Genomic DNA, 20,075 nt, shown 5'->3' on the forward strand with positions numbered 1-20,075 from the left:
CGATGGAAGTTAATGAATGAAACATTAGCCATACGACTGGATAGTTCCCCGTTTCGCTGTTGCTCGTCTGTGGTCAAGGATCTGGTTTCAGACACCTGCCGACTGTGGAGCCAAACGGTGTGCTTTTTGGCTCTGTTCGAATCTGCTGTTTTCATGAACGGCTGTTCTTGTTCTAAAAGGCAGTGGGAATGGATCTGAAAGAACAAAAGTCAGAAAGTAGATGATTGCGGCTTGAAGGGATGCCTGTGTCATGGGCGCGCAGCACGATGAGAACAAGCAGACCAGTGGAGATGATGATCCATCTCGACAGGACAGTGCCAGTGTAAGTAAGCTGTATCGTTAACTTGGTAACAAATAGCTGTGTGTGTAGATTTGTGTAACCTTGATGCTTTTGTGTTGAGTTTTGCGCTCCAGCATAGCCGTGTCTCCAGACTCAAATCCTGGAAGATTTACTTTATTGACACATCTCAAAACTTTTAAATCTCTCAGCTTATTTCACATTTAAATGTGCTTAAATGGATATTGATATTTTTACTACGTGTCTATGGTCTGCTAACTTGTGATGGAATATTTGCCAGTTGCACAGTATGGGATGACACTGAATGAATAATATATGTGCATTGGGTAACTCAATGAGCACTGAAGTTACATCTGATGGAGTTGGTACTGCTTTCAGACACTGGGTCACGAGCTGAGGTGCCAAGTAAACCAGCCTCGTTTTTAGCTGGCACATATTTGAATCACTGGTAGCAGATCAAATAGATTTTGAACCATGCATTATTCAGAACCTCTGTCACTCATGCACTTGGGATTGATTATTCAGCCTACTGTAATAGAAGCAAGTTGACCTGCAGATACAGTAAAGAGATAAGAGGAGGATGGTCTGCCCCGGAGAGCTGGCTTCACCCTCTTGTGCCCTTTCGTCCTGATCCTGAATCTTCATAGTGAACCGTTAATTGCTTTTGGTGTTCTTTTCCTATTATTTCAGCACCATTAAATCCATTCCCATAGTTTGCCCTTTTGTGTGATTGCTCTAAAGGGCAAGCAAAATGTGCTGTCCATGTGATATACAGCTTTGAATGGCCATGACCGTGTTCCCCTGTTTGGCTGTAGATTGCAGATGTGTCAGTGGAGGTGGCAACGGTGGACCACACGCTGCAGAAGCTGCGCAGGAAGTACAGGAAGACTAGACGGAAGCCCAAAGGACTCAAGAGGCTGTGGCTCCGTCTGCTGAACATCCCATACATAACTGTAATCATCACAGCAGTAGTGTTCGTGGTGGTGGTGATCATGTGGTCGCTGCTGTGGGTCTTTATTTGTAAGTGGAAGTATTCTTACACTTTTATTTAAAAAAGAAACAAACAAAACAAAAATGTTGCTCCTGAAAGATATTTAAAGGGACCGTTCACCACAGATTAAACTGTTTTCTCTTTGGGCCTCATCCGTAGTCAGGAAAGTGTGCGGCTGTCTCCCTGCTGCATTCATAATTTTAAGTAATTACAAAGAAATGACGAGTCTATAAATGTGTATTGGTTTATTTAACATTGAAAAACTGATGCAAGAGCATTTTGGAGCAGTTACAAATGAACAATCATTTTAGTATTTGATTCCCCCAGTGACCCAAGTTTGGGTCAAAGGTTCATAAAAAAATAAAAAAATAACATGCTCAAAAATAAATGTAAGAAACTCATCATCACTGCCTCTTTTAAAAAATCATGACTTGGTTTCTTAAAACTACAAGAAAAATTGAGTTTTGTTCCACTATATTTGAAGGATGACACAAATAATACAGTAAAAAGGAAGTAAGCGCTCTTTCAATTTTAAGTTTTTACATATCAGGTTAAGTTAAACTAAATATAACCTCAGAGGAACTACATCAAACGCATGCTACAGTGTGCTGGTATTCATTTAAGAAAAACTAAGCTAAAATGCAGGAGCTATATGTAAAAATTTAAGCACACCCCGTGGTTCAGCAGGCTGTATAACCACCTTTAGCAGCAATAACTTGAAGGAATCAATTTTCTGTATGGCTTTATCAGTCTCTCACACCACTGTGGAGGAAGTGGCCCACTCTTCTTTATAATGTTGCTTCAGTTTGCTGACTTTTGTTCAGGTGTTCTGCTTCTGTGCGTCCGATCATTGTCCTGTTGCATGAAGACTCTAAAACACTTACTACACAGATGAGTTCATGGTCAACTCGTTGACTGCAAGGTGCCCAAGTCCTGTGGCTTCAAAACAGGCCCAAATAATCAACCTTCCGGCACCACTGTGTTTAACAGATGCAATGACGTGTTTGTGCTGATATGCTGCATTTTCTTTTCGCCAAACATGGTGCTGTGCATTATGAACAAACATCTCCAGTTTGCTCTCTGACCCTGGGCTAAATTTGCTGTGTCGTCCACTGCTGGGAAGACTGAAAACTGTCCTGGTTTCTCACTACAGAGAGATGCAATTCAAATTGTTTGGAAATGGCCAAACCCTTCCCAAGTTAATGGGCATCAGCAATTACTTCTTCAAGATCATCATTGATGTCTTTCCTCCTTGTTAACACACACTTGCATTTTAATTTGTTCAAATAAATAATGACACTGTGCAATATGGCATTTTTTATAATTCCTTTGAGGTTGGATAGATTTTAAGATTTGCTTAGGTCTGGATCATTTTTATTATTTGTTGATATGTAAAAAAAATTCATGGTTTATTTATTTTTATTTTGTCATGAGTAGATCTCCAAAACTGGACAACTCACACTAAAACAATCTAGGTGACAACAGGCCAGAGGAAAAATGAGTAAATTAGATTTTGAGGTGAACTGTCCATTAAATATCTTTGCAAAGTTCAGTGTTTAGATGCTGTGCATAAACGTTTAGCTAATTTTATTGGCAGCATGTTATTAAAATGTATTATTGTAATGTAGTAGCTCGATGGGGGAAAAAAAGCTAAATTTGACCAGATTTCCTCAGTTCGCAGGGAAAGTAACAGTGGCGCATATTTCGCTGGGATGTTCCGTGTAGCCAATGTGGAGTTTATCCCAGAGTACCGGCAAGCAGAGTCGCATGAGTTTGTGTCCATGGCAAATAAAATCCAACACGTGGTAGGTGTCAGTGTAACCCTGCTGGTGAACTGCTGGTCTGTACTAATCTGCTGTTAATTATTGGTGTCATTATTGGTGTCTTGCAGGTGAACAATGTGTACAAAATGTCCGCAGTTGCGAAACTCTACAAGCAAGCTGTCATTTCAGACCTCAGGTACTTTGGTGCTCCTTGTCATCATGAACTAAAACCAAACAAATCTGCTGTTTTTCATTTAGTTTTATGATTTTAAAGATGTTCTATCAATCTGTTTTCCTCCCCAAGTAACAACAACAAGGGTGGCGTGTTGGTGCATTTCTGGATGGCTTTTGTGGTCCCTCGACTGAAGAGCTCAGAGATGTGTGAGGAGTGCTTAGCAGCCATTTTCAGAGATTCAGTCCACACCAGCCTGAACAGGACCTCTGTAGGCTACCTGCTGGGTCTTCCAGTTGACATAGACTCCATCCTCATCAATGGTGCATTTGTGTGTCTCACCTGTAGTCTAATGCATATTTATCACTCTGAACCTTAGAATAAACTGACTATTCTGCTCTCTTGCAGGTGTTCAGCGTTCAGATTATTCATCCAACACAGCAGGTAAGAACTACTGAGGTGAATAACAAACATCCTGCATGTCTGCATTTTGTTTCCATGAGTTTTTTTTTCTCTCTCTCCTTCCAGACTCTCAGTGTGTAGATAAGATGTATGCCAACCTTCCTGGGGTGATGGTCCCTTTAAGCGTCTTCTCGTCATGGGGCGGTATAAATTGCCATGTAAAGCTCACTGCAGTCCCTGGCTCTCTGATCCGCCTCACCATCACCTCATTTGTTATTGAGCCCAGTGACTGCGTGAACGATGCCCTCACTGTGTATGACGCTCTGCTGCCCATGAGAGGGCGCATTCTGCACAGGCGAGTCTGCACCAGAGCACAAGTTTGATTTACAGTATAGTTAAGATTCTCTAAAACAACACACAGAATTCCTGCAGATTTCTAAAGGTTTTTTTTAGTGGTATGATGATCAATACCACTTAAATGGCTTAGACTAAGCCTTTCCAATATCACACCATTTCTGCTTTTTGAGCCTTCCTCAGATGGCCTTACATTAAAACACATCTGTTCTTACTGTGGCCAGAAGGTCCATGTTAGATTCATCAGTCCAGAGCAGGTTATTCCAGAGCATCTGACATTTACATATATATTCTAAGTATTTATAGGTATCATAAGTATTTTTAACTTCACTGACAGACTCACAGCTACGTGGCACACGGCACGTTTTTTCGGATTGCTGACTACAATCCAGAGTTGCGCTGCAGCTCACGTACCTCTGCTCAGTCTTTTCAGGCATCCATCTTTTCAGAGGTTTAAATAAGTCGGTCCCCACGTTTCACTTAAAGAAGTCCCAGTCATTGGCACTTCGTCTACCAAGAATATTTATATACTCATAAATACAAATTTCACATACGTGCTGATCTACATTCTTTGTGCTGCAGCCTGTGTGAGCCGGTCTCCAGCGCCGTCTCCATCGTTTCTACCTCCAATTTCATGCTGCTGTCCTTCAGAATGACCAACGGGAATAAAAATTTCAGAGGATACTTTGAGGCAATCGCTGAGGAAGGTATGAGACATTTACCTGCTCTGTCTTATAAGCCAGTAGTTCTTGACAAACAAGTTTTCTGAAAGCAAAGCATCGACATGAAATTAATATTTTAGTGAATTGTGTAGGATTTTTTAAAAATATGTCTAATAAGTCTGCTTCTAAAGAATGATTTCTCAATAATATAATGTTCCAGCACCCAGATTTATGTAACATCTAGCATTAGCTTGGGAAACTATAACCCTCAGGCCTCTCTCTGTCACTCTCAGTTTGTATGTCTCAAATTGAGACCCAGTTGGAGCCTGGTATCAGAGATCGAATGTACAGCCCCTTCTACCCCAGCATGCTGCCCCCACAGTGCTCCTGTACCTGGAAGTTTAAGGTAGACAAACAAGTGACAAACAAGTGACACACGAACACACACACATTATTATTATTAGTTTTCGTTCATTGTGTGTTCTGTCATTTTATAACAGACCCAGAACTCCACTTTAGGAGTTGCACTGCGCTTCCACAACTATGTTCTGAAACTGAAGGACATGAATGGCTGTGACCAAGGCTGGTGGAAGGTCAATGAAGTCATGTACGTGGCTACACCTGCTCACACTGAATTCAAATAATAAGTTCCACTGCCTATTATTATTGGGTATTTTCAGTAGTCTACAGAGATGGATAGTCACCTCATGTATTGAATGTCCTGGATATTTTTAGACCATTCATTTGACCACGACCATATTTGTCCCACATCCTGTGATGATTTTTCTTGATGCTTGTTTTCCTTCCACAGTTACTGTGGAAGCTACGTGGGACATGACACGGTTTTTCGTATTGCTGACTACAATCCAGATATGGAGTTTCGCTGCAGCTCACGTACCTCTGCTCAGCCTTTCCAGGCATCTTATAGCAGCTACAGTATGAACCAGCGTAAGCACAGCATAACTCCAGCCTGACTCACTGTGACCGCTAGGATGGGGTGCAGGAAATGCGTGTCTCTGTGTATCTGTGTGCATGTGAACTTTGTTCATAAGAGGATTCTAAAAATTACAAAGTGAAAATGTTGGAAAATAAATATGGAAGTTCATGTGAAAAAAAAAGATAATCTTTTACTGTAGCTCTTGAAACTCTTGTAGCTCTTTTGTTGTTAATTGTCACTGTTTTGCAGCCCAAGAGAAGTTTATTGTGTTGTGTTATATTGAGCCAGTACAACAAAATGATAGAGATTTAGTTTTGTTTCTGTTTCTCTGCTCACCAGCCTGTCCAGAGAGCCATTTCTTGTGCAACACGGGACTGTGTGTGCAGAAGACTCGACTCTGCGATGGCCTGGATGATTGCCAGGATGAGAGTGACGAGGTCTTCTGCTGTAAGTTGTTTTCCAATTAACCATTTTTGATTTTGTTTTTTTTAAACAATGGGAATGTTCGGCTTTCATTCCTTGTCTGTTTAAAATAGCATCGTGAGTTCCTGTTGAAACGTTACACTGTTCTTGATGTCTGGCATGTGGTTTAAATGTGTTTATTTCCTTGAGAACTCAGTCCGCACTTTAAAAAATGATGCATATTTTCACAGCAAGGCCCACGATGAGCTGTGGTGCCAATAGTCCCCTGCATCCTCTGCTAGTATGCAATGGAGAGACAGACTGCACGGATGGAGTCGATGAACTCAACTGCACTCATGGTACGTGTCGTTTGCAACTTTATAAAATGAAACGTGCCTTTTAGCCACTAATAACTGAGACTTGTTTCATCAGAAACGACCTGCTCTGCAATCAGATATCAGTGCAAAAGCGGCTCCTGCATCCTGAAAAAGAACGCAAAGTGTGACGGACTCGATGACTGTCAGGATCGCAGTGATGAGGCCGACTGTGGTGAGTACTCCTCGATACGTGCCCTGTGTACACATCGTATTTTTGTAGCATGCAACAATTACAGTTTGCGCTCTTGTAGGTGACTCTACTCCCAACATGCTGTGTGATGTTGGGTTTGTATGAGACTACATTTGAACTCTTTCATAAACTGCATTCATTTTCAGTTTTTGTATAAATAGTTCATAATTATGCTCAAATATCTTCAAATTATTAAAAAAAAAAAAAAAAAGTTGAATTGTTCTGTCCGGCTTTTTTTATTTTTAAAAAAATCAGAACATCCAGTTCTGCGAGGATGAAGCTGCAATCATGCTGCCAAGTAGGAAACGTTTTACACAATAAAGAGGTTTCCTACTCGGAAGGAAACCCCGACAGAGATTTTCTGATTTTGACTTCTTGTTAATTAAATTTGTTTGCGTTTTAGTAAAATTATCACATCTAATACTGGAAATAGAAACAGTTTTGTGGTAGGAATTTTTTCCTGGATTATCCTTGGAGTGTCCACCTCAGTGCCTGAATAATAATAGTGTAATTAATAAGCTTAAAACGTTTTATACTTACCAGGTTGAATTTCAGTGGCTTTTTATTCAGTTCACTTGAGTTTTAGAGCAGCAGCAGGAGCAGTACATGCTGAACTGTAGATGTAAGGCGCCTTTAAAATGCTGTTGGCTCCACCTTTTTATTATTTCCTCAGTTGTTTGCTTTGCTAACATCATAAGTGTTTGGCAAATAGATTCAGTGAAATAAAGCTGGTTCAAGCTGTAATCACAAATATTTGCTGAAATTATATTTGCTTACCCTCTGATGTATCTGATTTTAATGACTGTGATTATGCTGCCACCACACTGCCAGATCTTTGCCAGATCTTTCATGCAGTCTCATGAGAAAGCTGTCTTTTTTTCTAACCCTCTGGGCACTGAGCTGCAAACTTGCTGACCTGCAGCGCTGAGGTGACCCGTAGCTCTCTCTGTTTGCTGTTATTTTATCATGATGGGGTCTCAAGGTGGTGGGAACAGGTCTGCCTTTGATCACTCACTAACACTGAGCTTAGTACACACACACACACACACACACACACACACACACACACACACACACACACACACACATGTGCATCAAAGCTCTGAGTTTTAATAAGGTGGCAGCAGGACTGCCAGCCATGGTGATGAATCAGCATGTCAGCATAGGTGATTATTGTGTGTGTGTAACTTGTGCCATGAGCTGTACACACTGATAAAGACATAGTGTGCACATGCATTTAAATGTGTGGCAGATCTGTGCATACACATAATAATATCAGATTCAGTATTGCGGTTCTGCCACATGATGCAGTTAAATTTAACTGCATCATGTGACAGAACCAGACGGGTTTAAATGGTAAAATACGCTCACAAACACTGTGGTCACCTTTAAAATCTAACAAGTGTAACAACAAACCCATCTCTATCACCCTCAGCTTGTGGTCGTCCCTCCCCATTGACCAGGGTGTTCACGTCAACTGGCTTGGAGCGTATCGTGGGTGGAGTAAACTCTGCAGAGGGGGAGTGGCCTTGGCAGGTCAGCCTCTATTTTGATGGTCACCTGTACTGCGGTGCTTCTGTCCTCTCCACTGATTGGCTCGTCTCAGCTGCTCACTGCTTCAACAAGCAAAGGTCAGCCAAGCTCGCTGGTGTTCTTATGAACTATAAGTATTCTTTTAATTTAGTGATAACATTGCATCAATTACTCTGAGCAGCTGGTTTACTTGCAAGCCCACTGTTTTTCACAGGTTATAATCTGCCAAAGACCTCACATGATATCTTTAGATTAAAGATTATCAATTCATCAGCTCAACTTATCTTTCTTTTAGCTGTGTAAGATCTAGTTTAATAAGTTCCAGTTTATATAACCTGCTTCTTTAATATCCCTGAACTTTGACCTCTGCCTCTGCAGGCTCTCTGATCCACGTTACTGGCGCGCCCACCTCGGCATGCTGACACAAGGCAGTGCCAAATACGTGGTGGAGATACAGCGGATCGTGGTGCACGAGTATTATAACGCTCAAATGTTTGACTACGACATCGCGCTGCTGCAGCTGAAGAAGCCTTGGCCACCCTCCCTCAGCCCGCTGGTCCAGCCTGTGTGCCTACCGCCCTCCTCCCACACCGTCACCGACAGCCACCGCTGTGTGGTGACTGGGTGGGGATACCGAACTGAGGATGGTAAGTACAAGCAAAGTCTGAGAATTTTTACATCTGTCCATCTACTTTTTTTGTATCTGTTTATTTAAATTTAGGATCCAAGGGGGCTGGAACTTACCCCAGCTGTCACTGGGTTAGAAGCTGTAAGATCCTCAAGATATATTTGGCAATAACAATTCGAAAAACATAAAATATTTAATTTTATCAATCTGGACAGCACCTTTATTTTATTTTAGGACAGTGCTATAAGATGCAAATGATATTTAATGCTGAACTATTTGTTTTTTGACCTCAGAGACATAAACAATAAATGCATAAAATGTAGGCCCATTCTTAGGGGACTCATTTAAATTCACCTCTTTGTGAGGCAGTTACTGACAAATGCCTTCAACTGTTGATTGCATGCATGTCATGTTTCCCAAGATGATCCAAAATAATACAAACAGAAATATGTAAAAGAAATCCCATAGAAGTAATACAAGCCTTTGATTTGTGTGTGTGTAAAGCAAAAACAACAACAACAAAAAAGCCTGAGCTTAAGGCCTCAGTGAATAGGTGACATTTGAACTGGTTTTTGAAAAAACCAAAGATGAGGCATTGTGGATTTGGGGGTGGTCAGAGTTAGTGCGGGCAGCAACAGGACCACAGTATGGTGTGGGGGATGGAGAGTCGGCTTTTGTGGACTACAAAGGTCTGAATGAGCAGTGGGGAGCAAGGGCTTGTAGAGATTTATAGATGACGACGAGGGTTTTATAGGAGATACCGCCTGACCAGGAGTCAGTAGAGGTGCACAAAGCTGAGGATGATGTGCAGCTGAGTTTTAAAAATCCAGCACATTGTTAGGCAGGACAAGACATCATTGCAGTAGTCCATTTGGGAGGTGATGTGTTGTCTGATATGTGGTCCTCATCTCGCTGCTCTGCAGACACGGTGCTTTCCTTGGTGCTACAGAAAGCAGAGGTGTCTGTAATGAGTCAGACGGAGTGTAAGAAGCGATACGGAATCATCTCACCACGCATGCTGTGTGCTGGAGTCCCCTCAGGAGGGCGGGATGCCTGCAAGGTATGCTCCCATCCAACTGAAAAGACTCTTAAAGAAAAGACTCACATGCATTTCTGTGCACATTAGTGAGTGAATCATTGCAAGTTACTGTTGTGTACTCTTCGTATCTCAGGGAGATTCGGGTGGCCCTTTGTCATGTCAGGCACCAGGCGGGGGTCGCTGGTTCCTGATCGGGATTGTCAGCTGGGGGTCCGGTTGCGGCAGACCAAACCTACCCGGGGTCTACAGCAGGGTCACAAAGTTCACCTCTTGGATCTACAGCCATATCAGATGACACAGTGAAACTCATCCATTCCCAGCACAATATTCCAAATAAAAACATCATTACTGGATACCTTGTGTCCTGTGTTGTGTATTTTTTGCATCCAATAATTAATAGTTTACTGATGTTATAAAGTGCCTTTAATCTCACATACTGAATAAAAGCTCACAATAAGTTTTTGTCCCCTAAGGACCATCCAAGGGCACAGCGGCCCAGCCCCAGTTGTAATACCTCACACGTTTCCCTCAAACACTCTTTTGTCCCACGGAGCTGAACTCCCACATACACAGCAAGGAAGTTTGCCCACAATATCTGTCGCACGGATGGTTGTGCGGATTGTACCCTTTCATAGTGCTCTCATTGTGCCCGCACTGCATTCTGGGGCTCCGTGTGACACCTGCCGCCAGGTTCAGGTAAATGGGAGGCAGTGAATGCCCGCTGCGTCCGAGCCCCCTCGGGTCAGGTTTCGGTGTGGGGATTTTTTTCCCCCTTCTTTTTTTTTTTCCAGAGGAAGCGACAGCGGGGATTTCCTCTCTCTCCATCGTTTCTATGCCCGGGGTATTGTTGCATATCGCCTCTCCGGAGCTAAACGGGACAGTGCTATGTGGACTTACCCCAAAAGCAAGATTTGTGAAGTGTACTGCGTCTCCGGGCATGGACACTCAGGCTACGCTGCTGCACAGGTAAGCCATCAGTGCGTCTCTTTGAAACCTTTCTGCGAGAACTGTTTTTTCAGCATATTGTAATTCTTTTGCAAAGTCCGTCTGCTTGTTTCACCCCTTTTTATTCCCCCAATACAAAAGGGCTGCATACTATTTAGAGTCCATCAGACTCTTACTTATGATTCCTCTTAAGTGTAAAATCTTGCTCTAGATGTCTCTGGGTCCCATTCTTATGAATGTCCACATCCGAGTGGGCCACTTGATTGAGTTGCTGACACTGCACAGCCAGGCCGTGGGAAAGCAGACCACTCCAGCCACTCTTTGTCTGCTTCCCTGGGGGAAACCTGCCAAGTCCTTAAATGTCTTAGTAAATCTTTTAATCTGAAGGATGTTCTCCATTGCTCTCTGAAAATCAGCATCTGGCTCAGTCAAATGTTGTTCTACTGACTTTGTGGTATATAGATTTCATTTTCTTTACCATGAAAATAACAATTAGAAGCAATTTGAGACATAAAAACCTTGTATGATATTTGAGTCGTGTCCTTGTCTTTGAAAGGGAGAAGGGAACTTAAAGCCCACCCATTCACTGAGCCCCCCCACGAAGCCTGAGGAGCAGGCAGAAGAGAACGTGGAGGGGGTAAAAGCTCCAGTGTGTGATTCCTGGAGGAGATGGATGTTGGGTCTCTTGCCTTTCTTTCCCTTTATTGCAGCCATTGCACTGACACTCCACTACTTAACATGTGAGTACGGAGCTGCAGGAGATTTTTCTGGTCCATTCCTTTGGTGTTAAATGTTATTTATTTTGAGTCGCACGGTGCACCTGTCTCAAATCTCCCCCTCCTGCTCCACAGCTCCGCCTTGCTCAGTGTTCTTTCTCGGAGGCAGCGTGGAGTTCCCAAACCTGAGCTTCTCCTCGGAGCTGGCTGACTCCACCTCCCCTCAGTTCCGCCTGCAGGCTCAGGCTTTGAACCATTATGTAAGTGGAACGGCGATCCTGTCTGTCACTGCCTCCCCTCTGAATGACACTTTAGAGTGCTGCTTGACCTTCCTGCCCCTGGGCTGAAGCTGATCTTGTTGTTGTTGCTCTGACTTTGATATCCTTCTCTACAGCAGGTTACTGCTTCTTTTTATGTCGCGCATTCAAAACACAGCCGCTCTCCTCCTCCTCTGTCCTTGCTTTCTTATTTGTAGAGTTTCTTCTTATCTACTTCAGCCTCCCATCTCCGCACTTTTTTTTCTGCACACCACTTTCTTCTGCCCCTTTCTCTTTCTCTCGCTGGTAGTGTTAAATGTAAAGCTGTAACAAGAGCTGGGCACAGTGTGTGTGCAGGTTCCTGAGACCCCCAGGGGACAGGGCCATTTCAGGGCTGAAGACAAGCCCAGTATTTGTGAGCCTAGCTAGCCTCAGGCAGCAAGAGTGAGAGGAAGAGCAGGCCCTCAATAAAAACGTTGTCTGTGTTGCTTTCACACAATCAGCTACTCTGTGCACCGGACACTACAGAGAGCAGGTGAACCCCTGTTTGATGCTGGGGTTAAGAGCTAGAGACAGGGCAGTAGGGTAATCTGGAATGACAGAAGGGCCGAGGGAGATATGATTAGATTTTTGGAGCAGAAGGTCAGGTATATAGCAGTGGATCTGACAGTAAGTTGATAGGTGAAAATTCCCCCAAACACTGCAGTACCATAGTTTAACATCCCTGTAAGCAGCTGCAATGGCAATTTAGCTTCTTTGTTAAGTGGTCACAGTATCTCTGTGGCCATCTGTTCATTAAAGAACAGGTGAACTGAAGGCCAAGAGCCAATACCACCCAGTATCTTACCTCTTCACAGCGGGCAGGTAGGGACACAAAGGAGCTCTGTGCAGCTCAGAGTCAGCACGCACACATGAAGAGTCTCATACGCACAAACAAGAACAAAGCATTTGCGCAACCAGGTGTATTTTCATGTCACCTCAGTGGAAAAAGCCATCTCGCGTGCAATTTGTGATGTCACCCCCCCACACCTTTATTTTTTTTTTAAACGCAGTTCTCAGACCTCTACAAGTCCTCTCCGTGGAGCCCTTACCACGTACGCTCAGGAATTACTGCCTTCAGGTATGCTACACCTAAACAAAATCTGCTTGTGTGTTGCAACGGTTCTTGCATGCCAAGAACGTACATGACAGCAGCACGCTGAGATCCAACCTCTGTGTGTGATAGTGAAGGAGCAGAAGGGCTCACAGTCTTCTACTGGAGTAAATTCTCTGCCCCAGACAATGTTGCGATGGAAATTCAGACCTCCAGCCCAGAGAGGCTTCAGCGGCGGCTTCCCGGGAGCAACAAGATTCAGCGGGAAAGCCGCAACGAGCAACGCTACTTTATGCAGCAAGATGATGACATACTTCACTTACTGGGTAGATAAAGTACTTTTACTGCAAAATGATTTTCTTTTAAACAGAAATAACATAGTTAGACTTACATAAACGCCTAATTATGTACCCAAGTTTTAGATTTTTGATGCTTGATTTGTTTCTTTTTAGGTTTGGACCCTGACGACTTTGATCCAGATGAAAGATCTGACAAAATCAAAAATCCAAATAGTATCCAGGGCGGGAAATGGCAGCTTGGCTTCCAAGGTGAGGACAGTACTCTTCTGGCTTGACACTTTAAAACTCCTAAGTCTGTTTTGGTGAGTCAAACATTTCTGAGAATTCCCTGCTTTTCCATGCAAGTACACAGAAAACCAGAAGGGGCAGAGCACAAGTGCAGACATCAGATACGACACTGATTAAGTCAGACAAAGCAGGAAAGGTGGAGTTGCTTTGTAAAGGAGCTTAAATGTGCACTAACTGTATAAATAGTATGCTTTGCTCTTCTGTGTAAGTGTGTGTGTGAGAGAGATCTAATCTGACTCACAACATCAGCATCATTATCATTTCCACTGTCTAGCCATGTCCTTTGACCTCTATGCCAAATATGGTAACAACCGCACCCTGAGCCTTGTGAGTCCCAAGAAGCCATACTACCAGTGGAGACTTCGTGTGCCCTCGGGTCACGTGGTTCGACTGGTTGTCCTCACCCTTCATGGCGCCACACCAGGAAGCTGCACCGCTCACAAGCTCTCTGCATATGACTTCTTACTTCCTTTACAGAACAAGATAATCGCCAGGTAAAGAGCATTTTATGAGCTTTGATATTTGTGTACACGCAGTAGTAACTGATAAGCAACATTTATTTTTATTCATTTAACTTGGTTCCGTCTCTAAAAATGATGCGCGTGACTGCCGCAGGTGGTGTGGGCTGCCTATTTCAAGCTCATCTCCGGTTATGAAGCTGACATCCTCTGGGAATGTGATGCTAGTCACGTTCTCTTTCAGCAGACAGAGGGATGGAGCCATCTTTAAAGCTTACTTCCAGGCCATCCCAAAAGCAGGTTTGAGTGCTCTCACACAGACATATAAAAATCTAATTTCATTTTGAATTGCATACATAATTACATATGTGTGTACTTTGTGCACTTATCTGCGTCACCATCTTCCTGGGCAGGTTGTGGAGGGTCAATTTCCTCCTGGAATGGCTCTATTTCCTCACCCTACTACCCTTCCTATTATCCTCCAAATATAGACTGCATATGGACACTGAGGGTGAGCTACATAAAAATGTTTGTGTACATACACAGAGTGTGTGCATGTGTTAGGAAACAATGGAATATTCTTCTGTAGCCTGTTGACATTCCATCGACATTCCATCGCAATACTTTCCTTAATCATCTCTGGTTACTTCCTCAGGTGCCATTACCAGGATACCTGATCTCCATAACTATCGTGACAATGGACATTCAGGATTCTCCATCATCAGACGGCTGTGAGAAGGACTGGCTGGACATCGGAGGAGTGAAGTAAGCTGATTATAACTCCTGGTGTGTTTTATCTCCATGTTTTGGAGCATGCTTAAGGGTTAAAAGTGAAACTCCTCATTTTACTGTATCTCCAGATTGTGCAATCCAGTGTCAAACAGCGGCAAAAAGCGGGTCTACTCCTCTCCTCTCACCCTCCACTTCCACTCTGATGAATCTCTCACCAACAAGGGCTTCTACTTGCTATACCGAGCCTTCGCCCCAGAGGGCAGTAAGTGAAACTGAATGCTTTCACTATAAGTAGATATTACTCTTTATTTCTTAGAGCTGTAGATCCCTACTGAGGCTGTAATTAAGTTATTTTTGTCCAGATTTACATGGGCTTTCCTTCACTATCATAAAAATTCCTTAGTTGTAAATATCTGAAGTGGTCCTGATTGCATAATGTAAAATTTAGTTTCATCCCCTGTAAACTCCTGAAAAATTCCCATCTTTTGTTACTGCACAAAGTGTTGTTATTTCGTTATTATATGGTTGGTTTGAGTTCTTCCTCTACTTTATGCTTTTGTGTTTTTTTAAAATTTCTTTGCTGTCTGTCATTAGCGTGCCCTCGCCAGTTTCGCTGTGGAGATAGTCGCTGTATCCCTCTGAAGAAGGTGTGCGATGGAGTAAAGGACTGCTCAGACGGACGGGACGAGGCTAAATGCTGTAAGTATTGTTGCCTAAGTCCTGTGCGCTGTCCTCACACGCTTAATCTTGTATTCTTTGTTTTGGGATCTCTGGTTTGAATTATGTTTATACATCTTGATGCAGATATAGACACAAACCCTGGTTTAGACCCACATTTATTTGTGCTCTGTATCAAACCTTTAGCATCCTGCAAACCTGGGGAACTGTTGTGTGGGAACAACCAGTGCAAACCTCAAAGCCAGTGTGTCAGTCAGAGCATTTGTGCGGACAGCAGTGAGGAAGGCAGCTGTGGTGAGCAGAAAACACCGCCGCTCTTTTAATACCTTCACATGTCAGTGTTTGGTTCGGTCATGTGTTTCATGCTGCCTTCTGTTTGCTTTTCAGGAGGTAAATGTTACCACGTCTGTCCCAACAAGGTGTGTTTGTCTAAGTCGTCTGTGTGTGATGGTGTCATTGACTGCAAAGACCGCAGCGATGAGCTCAACTGCACCAGAGCATGTGAGTGCTTATGATGTCACAGTTATGGTTTAGTGCAACAGTGTGCTCTTAAAAAATAATATTACGACATTCGTTCTGTTTAGATGTTAAAGGCTGCTCCTCATCCTCCTACAAATGTGCCAATGGGAAGTGTGTCAGTAAGGTCAACCCGGAGTGTGACGGCGTTAAAGACTGCTACGATGGCTCTGATGAGCTGCGCTGTGGTACAGGAATTGCTCAAGTACCGCACCTCATACCGCTGTACTTGCTCATTAAAATACAGGCTCTAACATCTTCATATGTGTTCCTTATCTATTCCTCAGGCTGTGGAACCAGGCCCAAAAAACGCACCAAGATAGTGGGAGGGAGTGACGCCGTAGCTGGGTCATGGCCATGGCAGGTCAGCCTCCAGATGGATCGCTACGGGCATGTCTGTGGAGCCACGCTGGTCTCAAACCGCTGGCTTATCTCTGCTGCTCATTGTTTCCAGGACTCTGACGCCATTAAGTAAGAAAACTACAGAGAACCTTATGTTGATGATTCATATATAAGCACTTTATTTAAGCGCAGTGTATCCTAGATACTCAGATGCACGTGCGTGGCGTGCATACATGGGAATGCGTGTGATGACCACAGGAAACCAAGGAGCAGCCACCAGACCGATCCGCCGCATCCTCCTCCACCCACAGTATGACCAGTTCACGTCTGATTATGACATCGCCCTCCTCGAGCTCAGCGCACCTGTTTTTTTCAGTGACTTGGTGCAGCCTGTGTGCGTCCCCGCCTCCTCTCACACTTTCACCACAGGGACCAGCTGCTATGTCACAGGTTGGGGAGTTCTTATGGAGGATGGTAAGCACTCATTATTGAATAGAAATATGCAAATTTTACATAATTTTACTGGAAACTTTGACTATTTCTGTGGTTTGTAGGTGAATTAGCCTCTCGCCTACAAGAGGCCTCGGTGAAGATCATAAATAGAAGCACCTGCAACAAGCTGTATGATGACGCCGTCACTCCCAGGATGCTGTGTGCTGGGAATCTGCAGGGAGGTGTGGATGCATGTCAAGTGAGTGTGTATGGATTTTATGGAAAACATTGCACTGGTTTCTTAAGAAATTTCAAAACTTTCTTTTTAGTCTTAACCAGAAATGGTTTAAGATACTTTCTTGGAGTATTTCCAAGAAATCTTATCTAAACCATACAAGAGAAATCTACTTCTTCAGTGTCTTTTTGCTAATCACATGCTGCTTCCTATGATTTCTTGTGTAAAGACTCCTCTATTTAGCCAACTAACCACTTCTGGCGTGAAAACAAATAAAATTGTGCTCACGAGATATAAAATAGTAGAGAATTGGTTTCACTAAAGTAGACCTAGGCTAGTTATTTTTCAGATGCCTTATCTAACAGCGCTCCTCATGTTATCATCAGATAATCAGTGCAGATAATCATTTAGTCTCTGCAGAAAGTGCTACACAGCTGTCAGGGTTTTACAGGAACTTTCATGTTTGTGGTGAGTGTCACAATTTCACCTCCACAATTTTAGAAGTCTAAGCATTTTTTGTACACACACATTATTATAGCGATTTACGAACAATGACAGTAATTTCAGCAAACGCTAACATGAGCTGAAGTTTAGTTTGTTGATTCAGGCTGTTCATATATATGGAGATTCTAAATATCACATTACAGTTTGCGTCCAAATATCATGTCACATTTGACCTCTGACCTCACTTTTACATTTCACATCTGCCTTTCTTTCAAGTTGACCCTAAAATGTGTGACATCTTTAAAGAAAGTGTTGGCAAGAGAAGAAGACTGAGCTCCCTAGTTAGCTAAAAATATACTGAAGTTTAATATAATAAATAATAAAATAAAACTTAAGTTTTTCATGTCCTTTTATTTAGAAATCAATGCCTATTATCCATTACTTACTCATCCATAATGTTTGTGGAATCTTTCATCCTACCCTTACCTGACTTTCTTTTCATTACAAACTTCTTTTTTATCTGAAAATCATCAAAGATCAAATAAAATAATACATACAGCAGATCTGAGCTTCACTATGGTGCTTTTTAAACTGGGCTGTTTAAAGGGTCGTTTCACCTAAAATTCCTAATAATGACCGTCTTCTCAAAAAGCTTTTCAGGCTCAGTCTGTCTGAGACAGGAAGTAACTTATATTAGGGAGCTTGTGCTATAACTCATAAAACAGCTGCATCAAAGAAACAGACATCAATCCCTGACGAAGGCATTTAGGAAATACCCAATGTTTGTGAGTATTTAGTTAGCCACTTACCTGGTAAAGTAAATCTAAGAGTGTCAAAGTTGCTGCTAATGTTTGCGACAGCATCAACAGCAAGTTACCATCCCCCGTGTTGTCTAATCCTCGGGTGTTGAAGCTTAAAAGTTATGAGCAGATATAAAACGCCCTGGAGGAATTTTTGACTGCTTCCTCTTTATGATCTTTATGTTTGTGTCTACATGCTTATCGGTGTGTGTGTCCTCAGGGTGACTCTGGGGGTCCATTAGTGTGTCTGGAGCGAGGCAGGCGGTGGTTCCTGGCGGGAATCGTGAGCTGGGGCGAGGGCTGTGCCAGGCAGAACCGCCCCGGCGTCTACACACAGGTGGTCAAATTCACCGACTGGATTCGTCAGCAGACCAAGGGACAGGTCTGACCAATCAAACGTCTTACTCACGTGAACTACACGACAGAGCTAACGCACAGGAAGGAGGTTTCAGACCTGAAGTCTGTCTTCAGATTGTCGTCATGACGGATGGCAACACAATGAGTCAGTTTTTGGCAGTGTGTCCAAGGCATTGGGCCAGTGGGGGCATCATCCCTGTTCCAAACCTTCCTGCTTCCTCATATTCCTCAAACAACTGCAGCAATGTTGCATGGACAAAAAAGAAAAAAATCTGATCTTAAGCTGATTACCGATTCACTTGTTTTGGCTTGCTGCATTTAAACGTTAACACTGGAATCCAAGACAAACAATGTCACTCAAGAAACTAGTCCAGCTACATAAATTGCTCGCTCTAGAGCCGTGGAAGGCTCTGCAGCCTGCAACTTGCTTTATGAATTACACTCCCAAGCTCCCATCAAGAGGCTGTTTTTTCTTTTCAGTTTTTTTACATTTGGTGAAGTTCCCTGTAAAAGTCTTCACATTTGGCACCAAACACCAGCCTGTCGCAATCACACAGGCTGGTACGCATCAGGTTTCAGAGCAGATCGGAGGTGGGCTACATTATCCTGTGCGTGTAAATGTTGCCAATTACTTCCTGTTTTTCCATTCACAGCTACATTGTTCACTGCAGAAACAAACCGTGTCCTGTGCTGCATGCAGTCTTATTGTGAAAAGAGTTCTTTCTCGAACAATACATGTAACCCTGTATTTTTGTACTCATTTGCATTACCCCGTGTACTGTATGCTACTGGATGTGTTCACAGCTCACTCTGAGTTTAAGAGTTGTTCTTGTACTGTATATGTACGTCTGTGCATTTGTATATCACACAGTCATAGCTTTATGTGCGGTATATGCTGTAACTGTAGATAAGAGAACAGTCCATCCATAGTAGGTGCTTTTCAGTTTTACTGTGATTTAATTTATCTTAACGGTGCCACTTTTATACTTTATGTCCTATTAAAAAGCCTCCACATTAAACCTGAGGACCCAGTAAGATTACCATTACCAGACCTAAGTGAGCCTTTCTATGCAGACACTTAAAGAGTTTGGTCCATTTCTCCATCCTCATTCAGCTCACCCCACCACCCAGTGGACAAGCTGTGCCATTACAATGTGCCATGTACAATATCCCCTGAAGAAATGAAGAATAAAAAAACTGCAATTTACATCATTGTTAAATAATCCATTTCCCTTTATATTAAAGACACATTATCAATGCAGAACCATCTTTTTTCTTTGTTTTTGTATCTCTTATTACATAATTTATTTGCTTTGCTGTTAAGATAAATCAATGAAATTTGCTGTTTCAGTCCTCTGAATTTAATTTTGAACATTCCTGTTGCTTCAGAAATAATTAATTTCTTTTGTTTTTGTTTTTTTTGGGGGGGGGGGGGGGTTGTTGTGGTTTTGTTTGTTTGTTTTTTACTGAAATGCACCTGTTTGAAGGAAACGTGAGTGACTTTCCTTTAGTGGTGAGACCAGATTTTCTCCAGTAGTGGAATGTTTGGCACCTTCCGCAGAGCACGTTTTTTTTTAAATGTCAATCAGTTCACTATTCGTTTACCAATGCCTACGTGCTGATCATCCCGTTTACCAGCCCTGGGTACTGACAAGATATACGCAAGAGGCTGATCAGTGCGCATCATTTCCAGTGAAGCGTAAACGTCCCGATGGAAAATAGCGCATGTAGACTC

General features: G+C 42.8%; 2 protein-coding genes across 2 annotated transcripts; both read left to right on the forward strand.

The window, feature by feature from the left end:
- tmprss7 (transmembrane serine protease 7) lies at nucleotides 1-10,795 on the forward strand. Its single transcript, XM_040043711.1, has 18 exons — nucleotides 1-322; nucleotides 1,114-1,318; nucleotides 2,964-3,094; nucleotides 3,181-3,248; nucleotides 3,357-3,547; nucleotides 3,633-3,668; nucleotides 3,753-3,981; nucleotides 4,563-4,687; nucleotides 4,936-5,048; nucleotides 5,143-5,249; nucleotides 5,454-5,590; nucleotides 5,919-6,026; nucleotides 6,233-6,340; nucleotides 6,414-6,530; nucleotides 7,984-8,179; nucleotides 8,460-8,728; nucleotides 9,633-9,769; nucleotides 9,882-10,795. The coding sequence occupies exons 1-18, from the start codon at nucleotides 251-253 to the stop codon at nucleotides 10,041-10,043; spliced, it is 2,511 nt and encodes an 836-aa protein (XP_039899645.1). The 5' UTR covers nucleotides 1-250; the 3' UTR covers nucleotides 10,044-10,795.
- A 490-nt stretch (nucleotides 10,796-11,285) lies between these two features.
- On the forward strand, nucleotides 11,286-19,601 carry LOC120741066 (suppressor of tumorigenicity 14 protein). The gene is made up of 17 exons (XM_040043705.1): nucleotides 11,286-11,669; nucleotides 12,719-12,786; nucleotides 12,892-13,085; nucleotides 13,212-13,307; nucleotides 13,621-13,840; nucleotides 13,962-14,104; nucleotides 14,218-14,315; nucleotides 14,460-14,569; nucleotides 14,665-14,798; nucleotides 15,131-15,235; nucleotides 15,401-15,508; nucleotides 15,602-15,715; nucleotides 15,799-15,918; nucleotides 16,018-16,201; nucleotides 16,275-16,546; nucleotides 16,627-16,763; nucleotides 18,204-19,601. The coding sequence occupies exons 1-17, from the start codon at nucleotides 11,484-11,486 to the stop codon at nucleotides 18,369-18,371; spliced, it is 2,457 nt and encodes an 818-aa protein (XP_039899639.1). The 5' UTR covers nucleotides 11,286-11,483; the 3' UTR covers nucleotides 18,372-19,601.
- The last annotated feature ends 474 nt before the right edge of the window (nucleotides 19,602-20,075 follow it).

The sequence above is a fragment of the Simochromis diagramma genome, unplaced genomic scaffold (assembly GCF_900408965.1).
Source record: "Simochromis diagramma unplaced genomic scaffold, fSimDia1.1 OVJJ01000602.1, whole genome shotgun sequence".
Lineage (NCBI taxonomy): Eukaryota > Metazoa > Chordata > Actinopteri > Cichliformes > Cichlidae > Simochromis > Simochromis diagramma.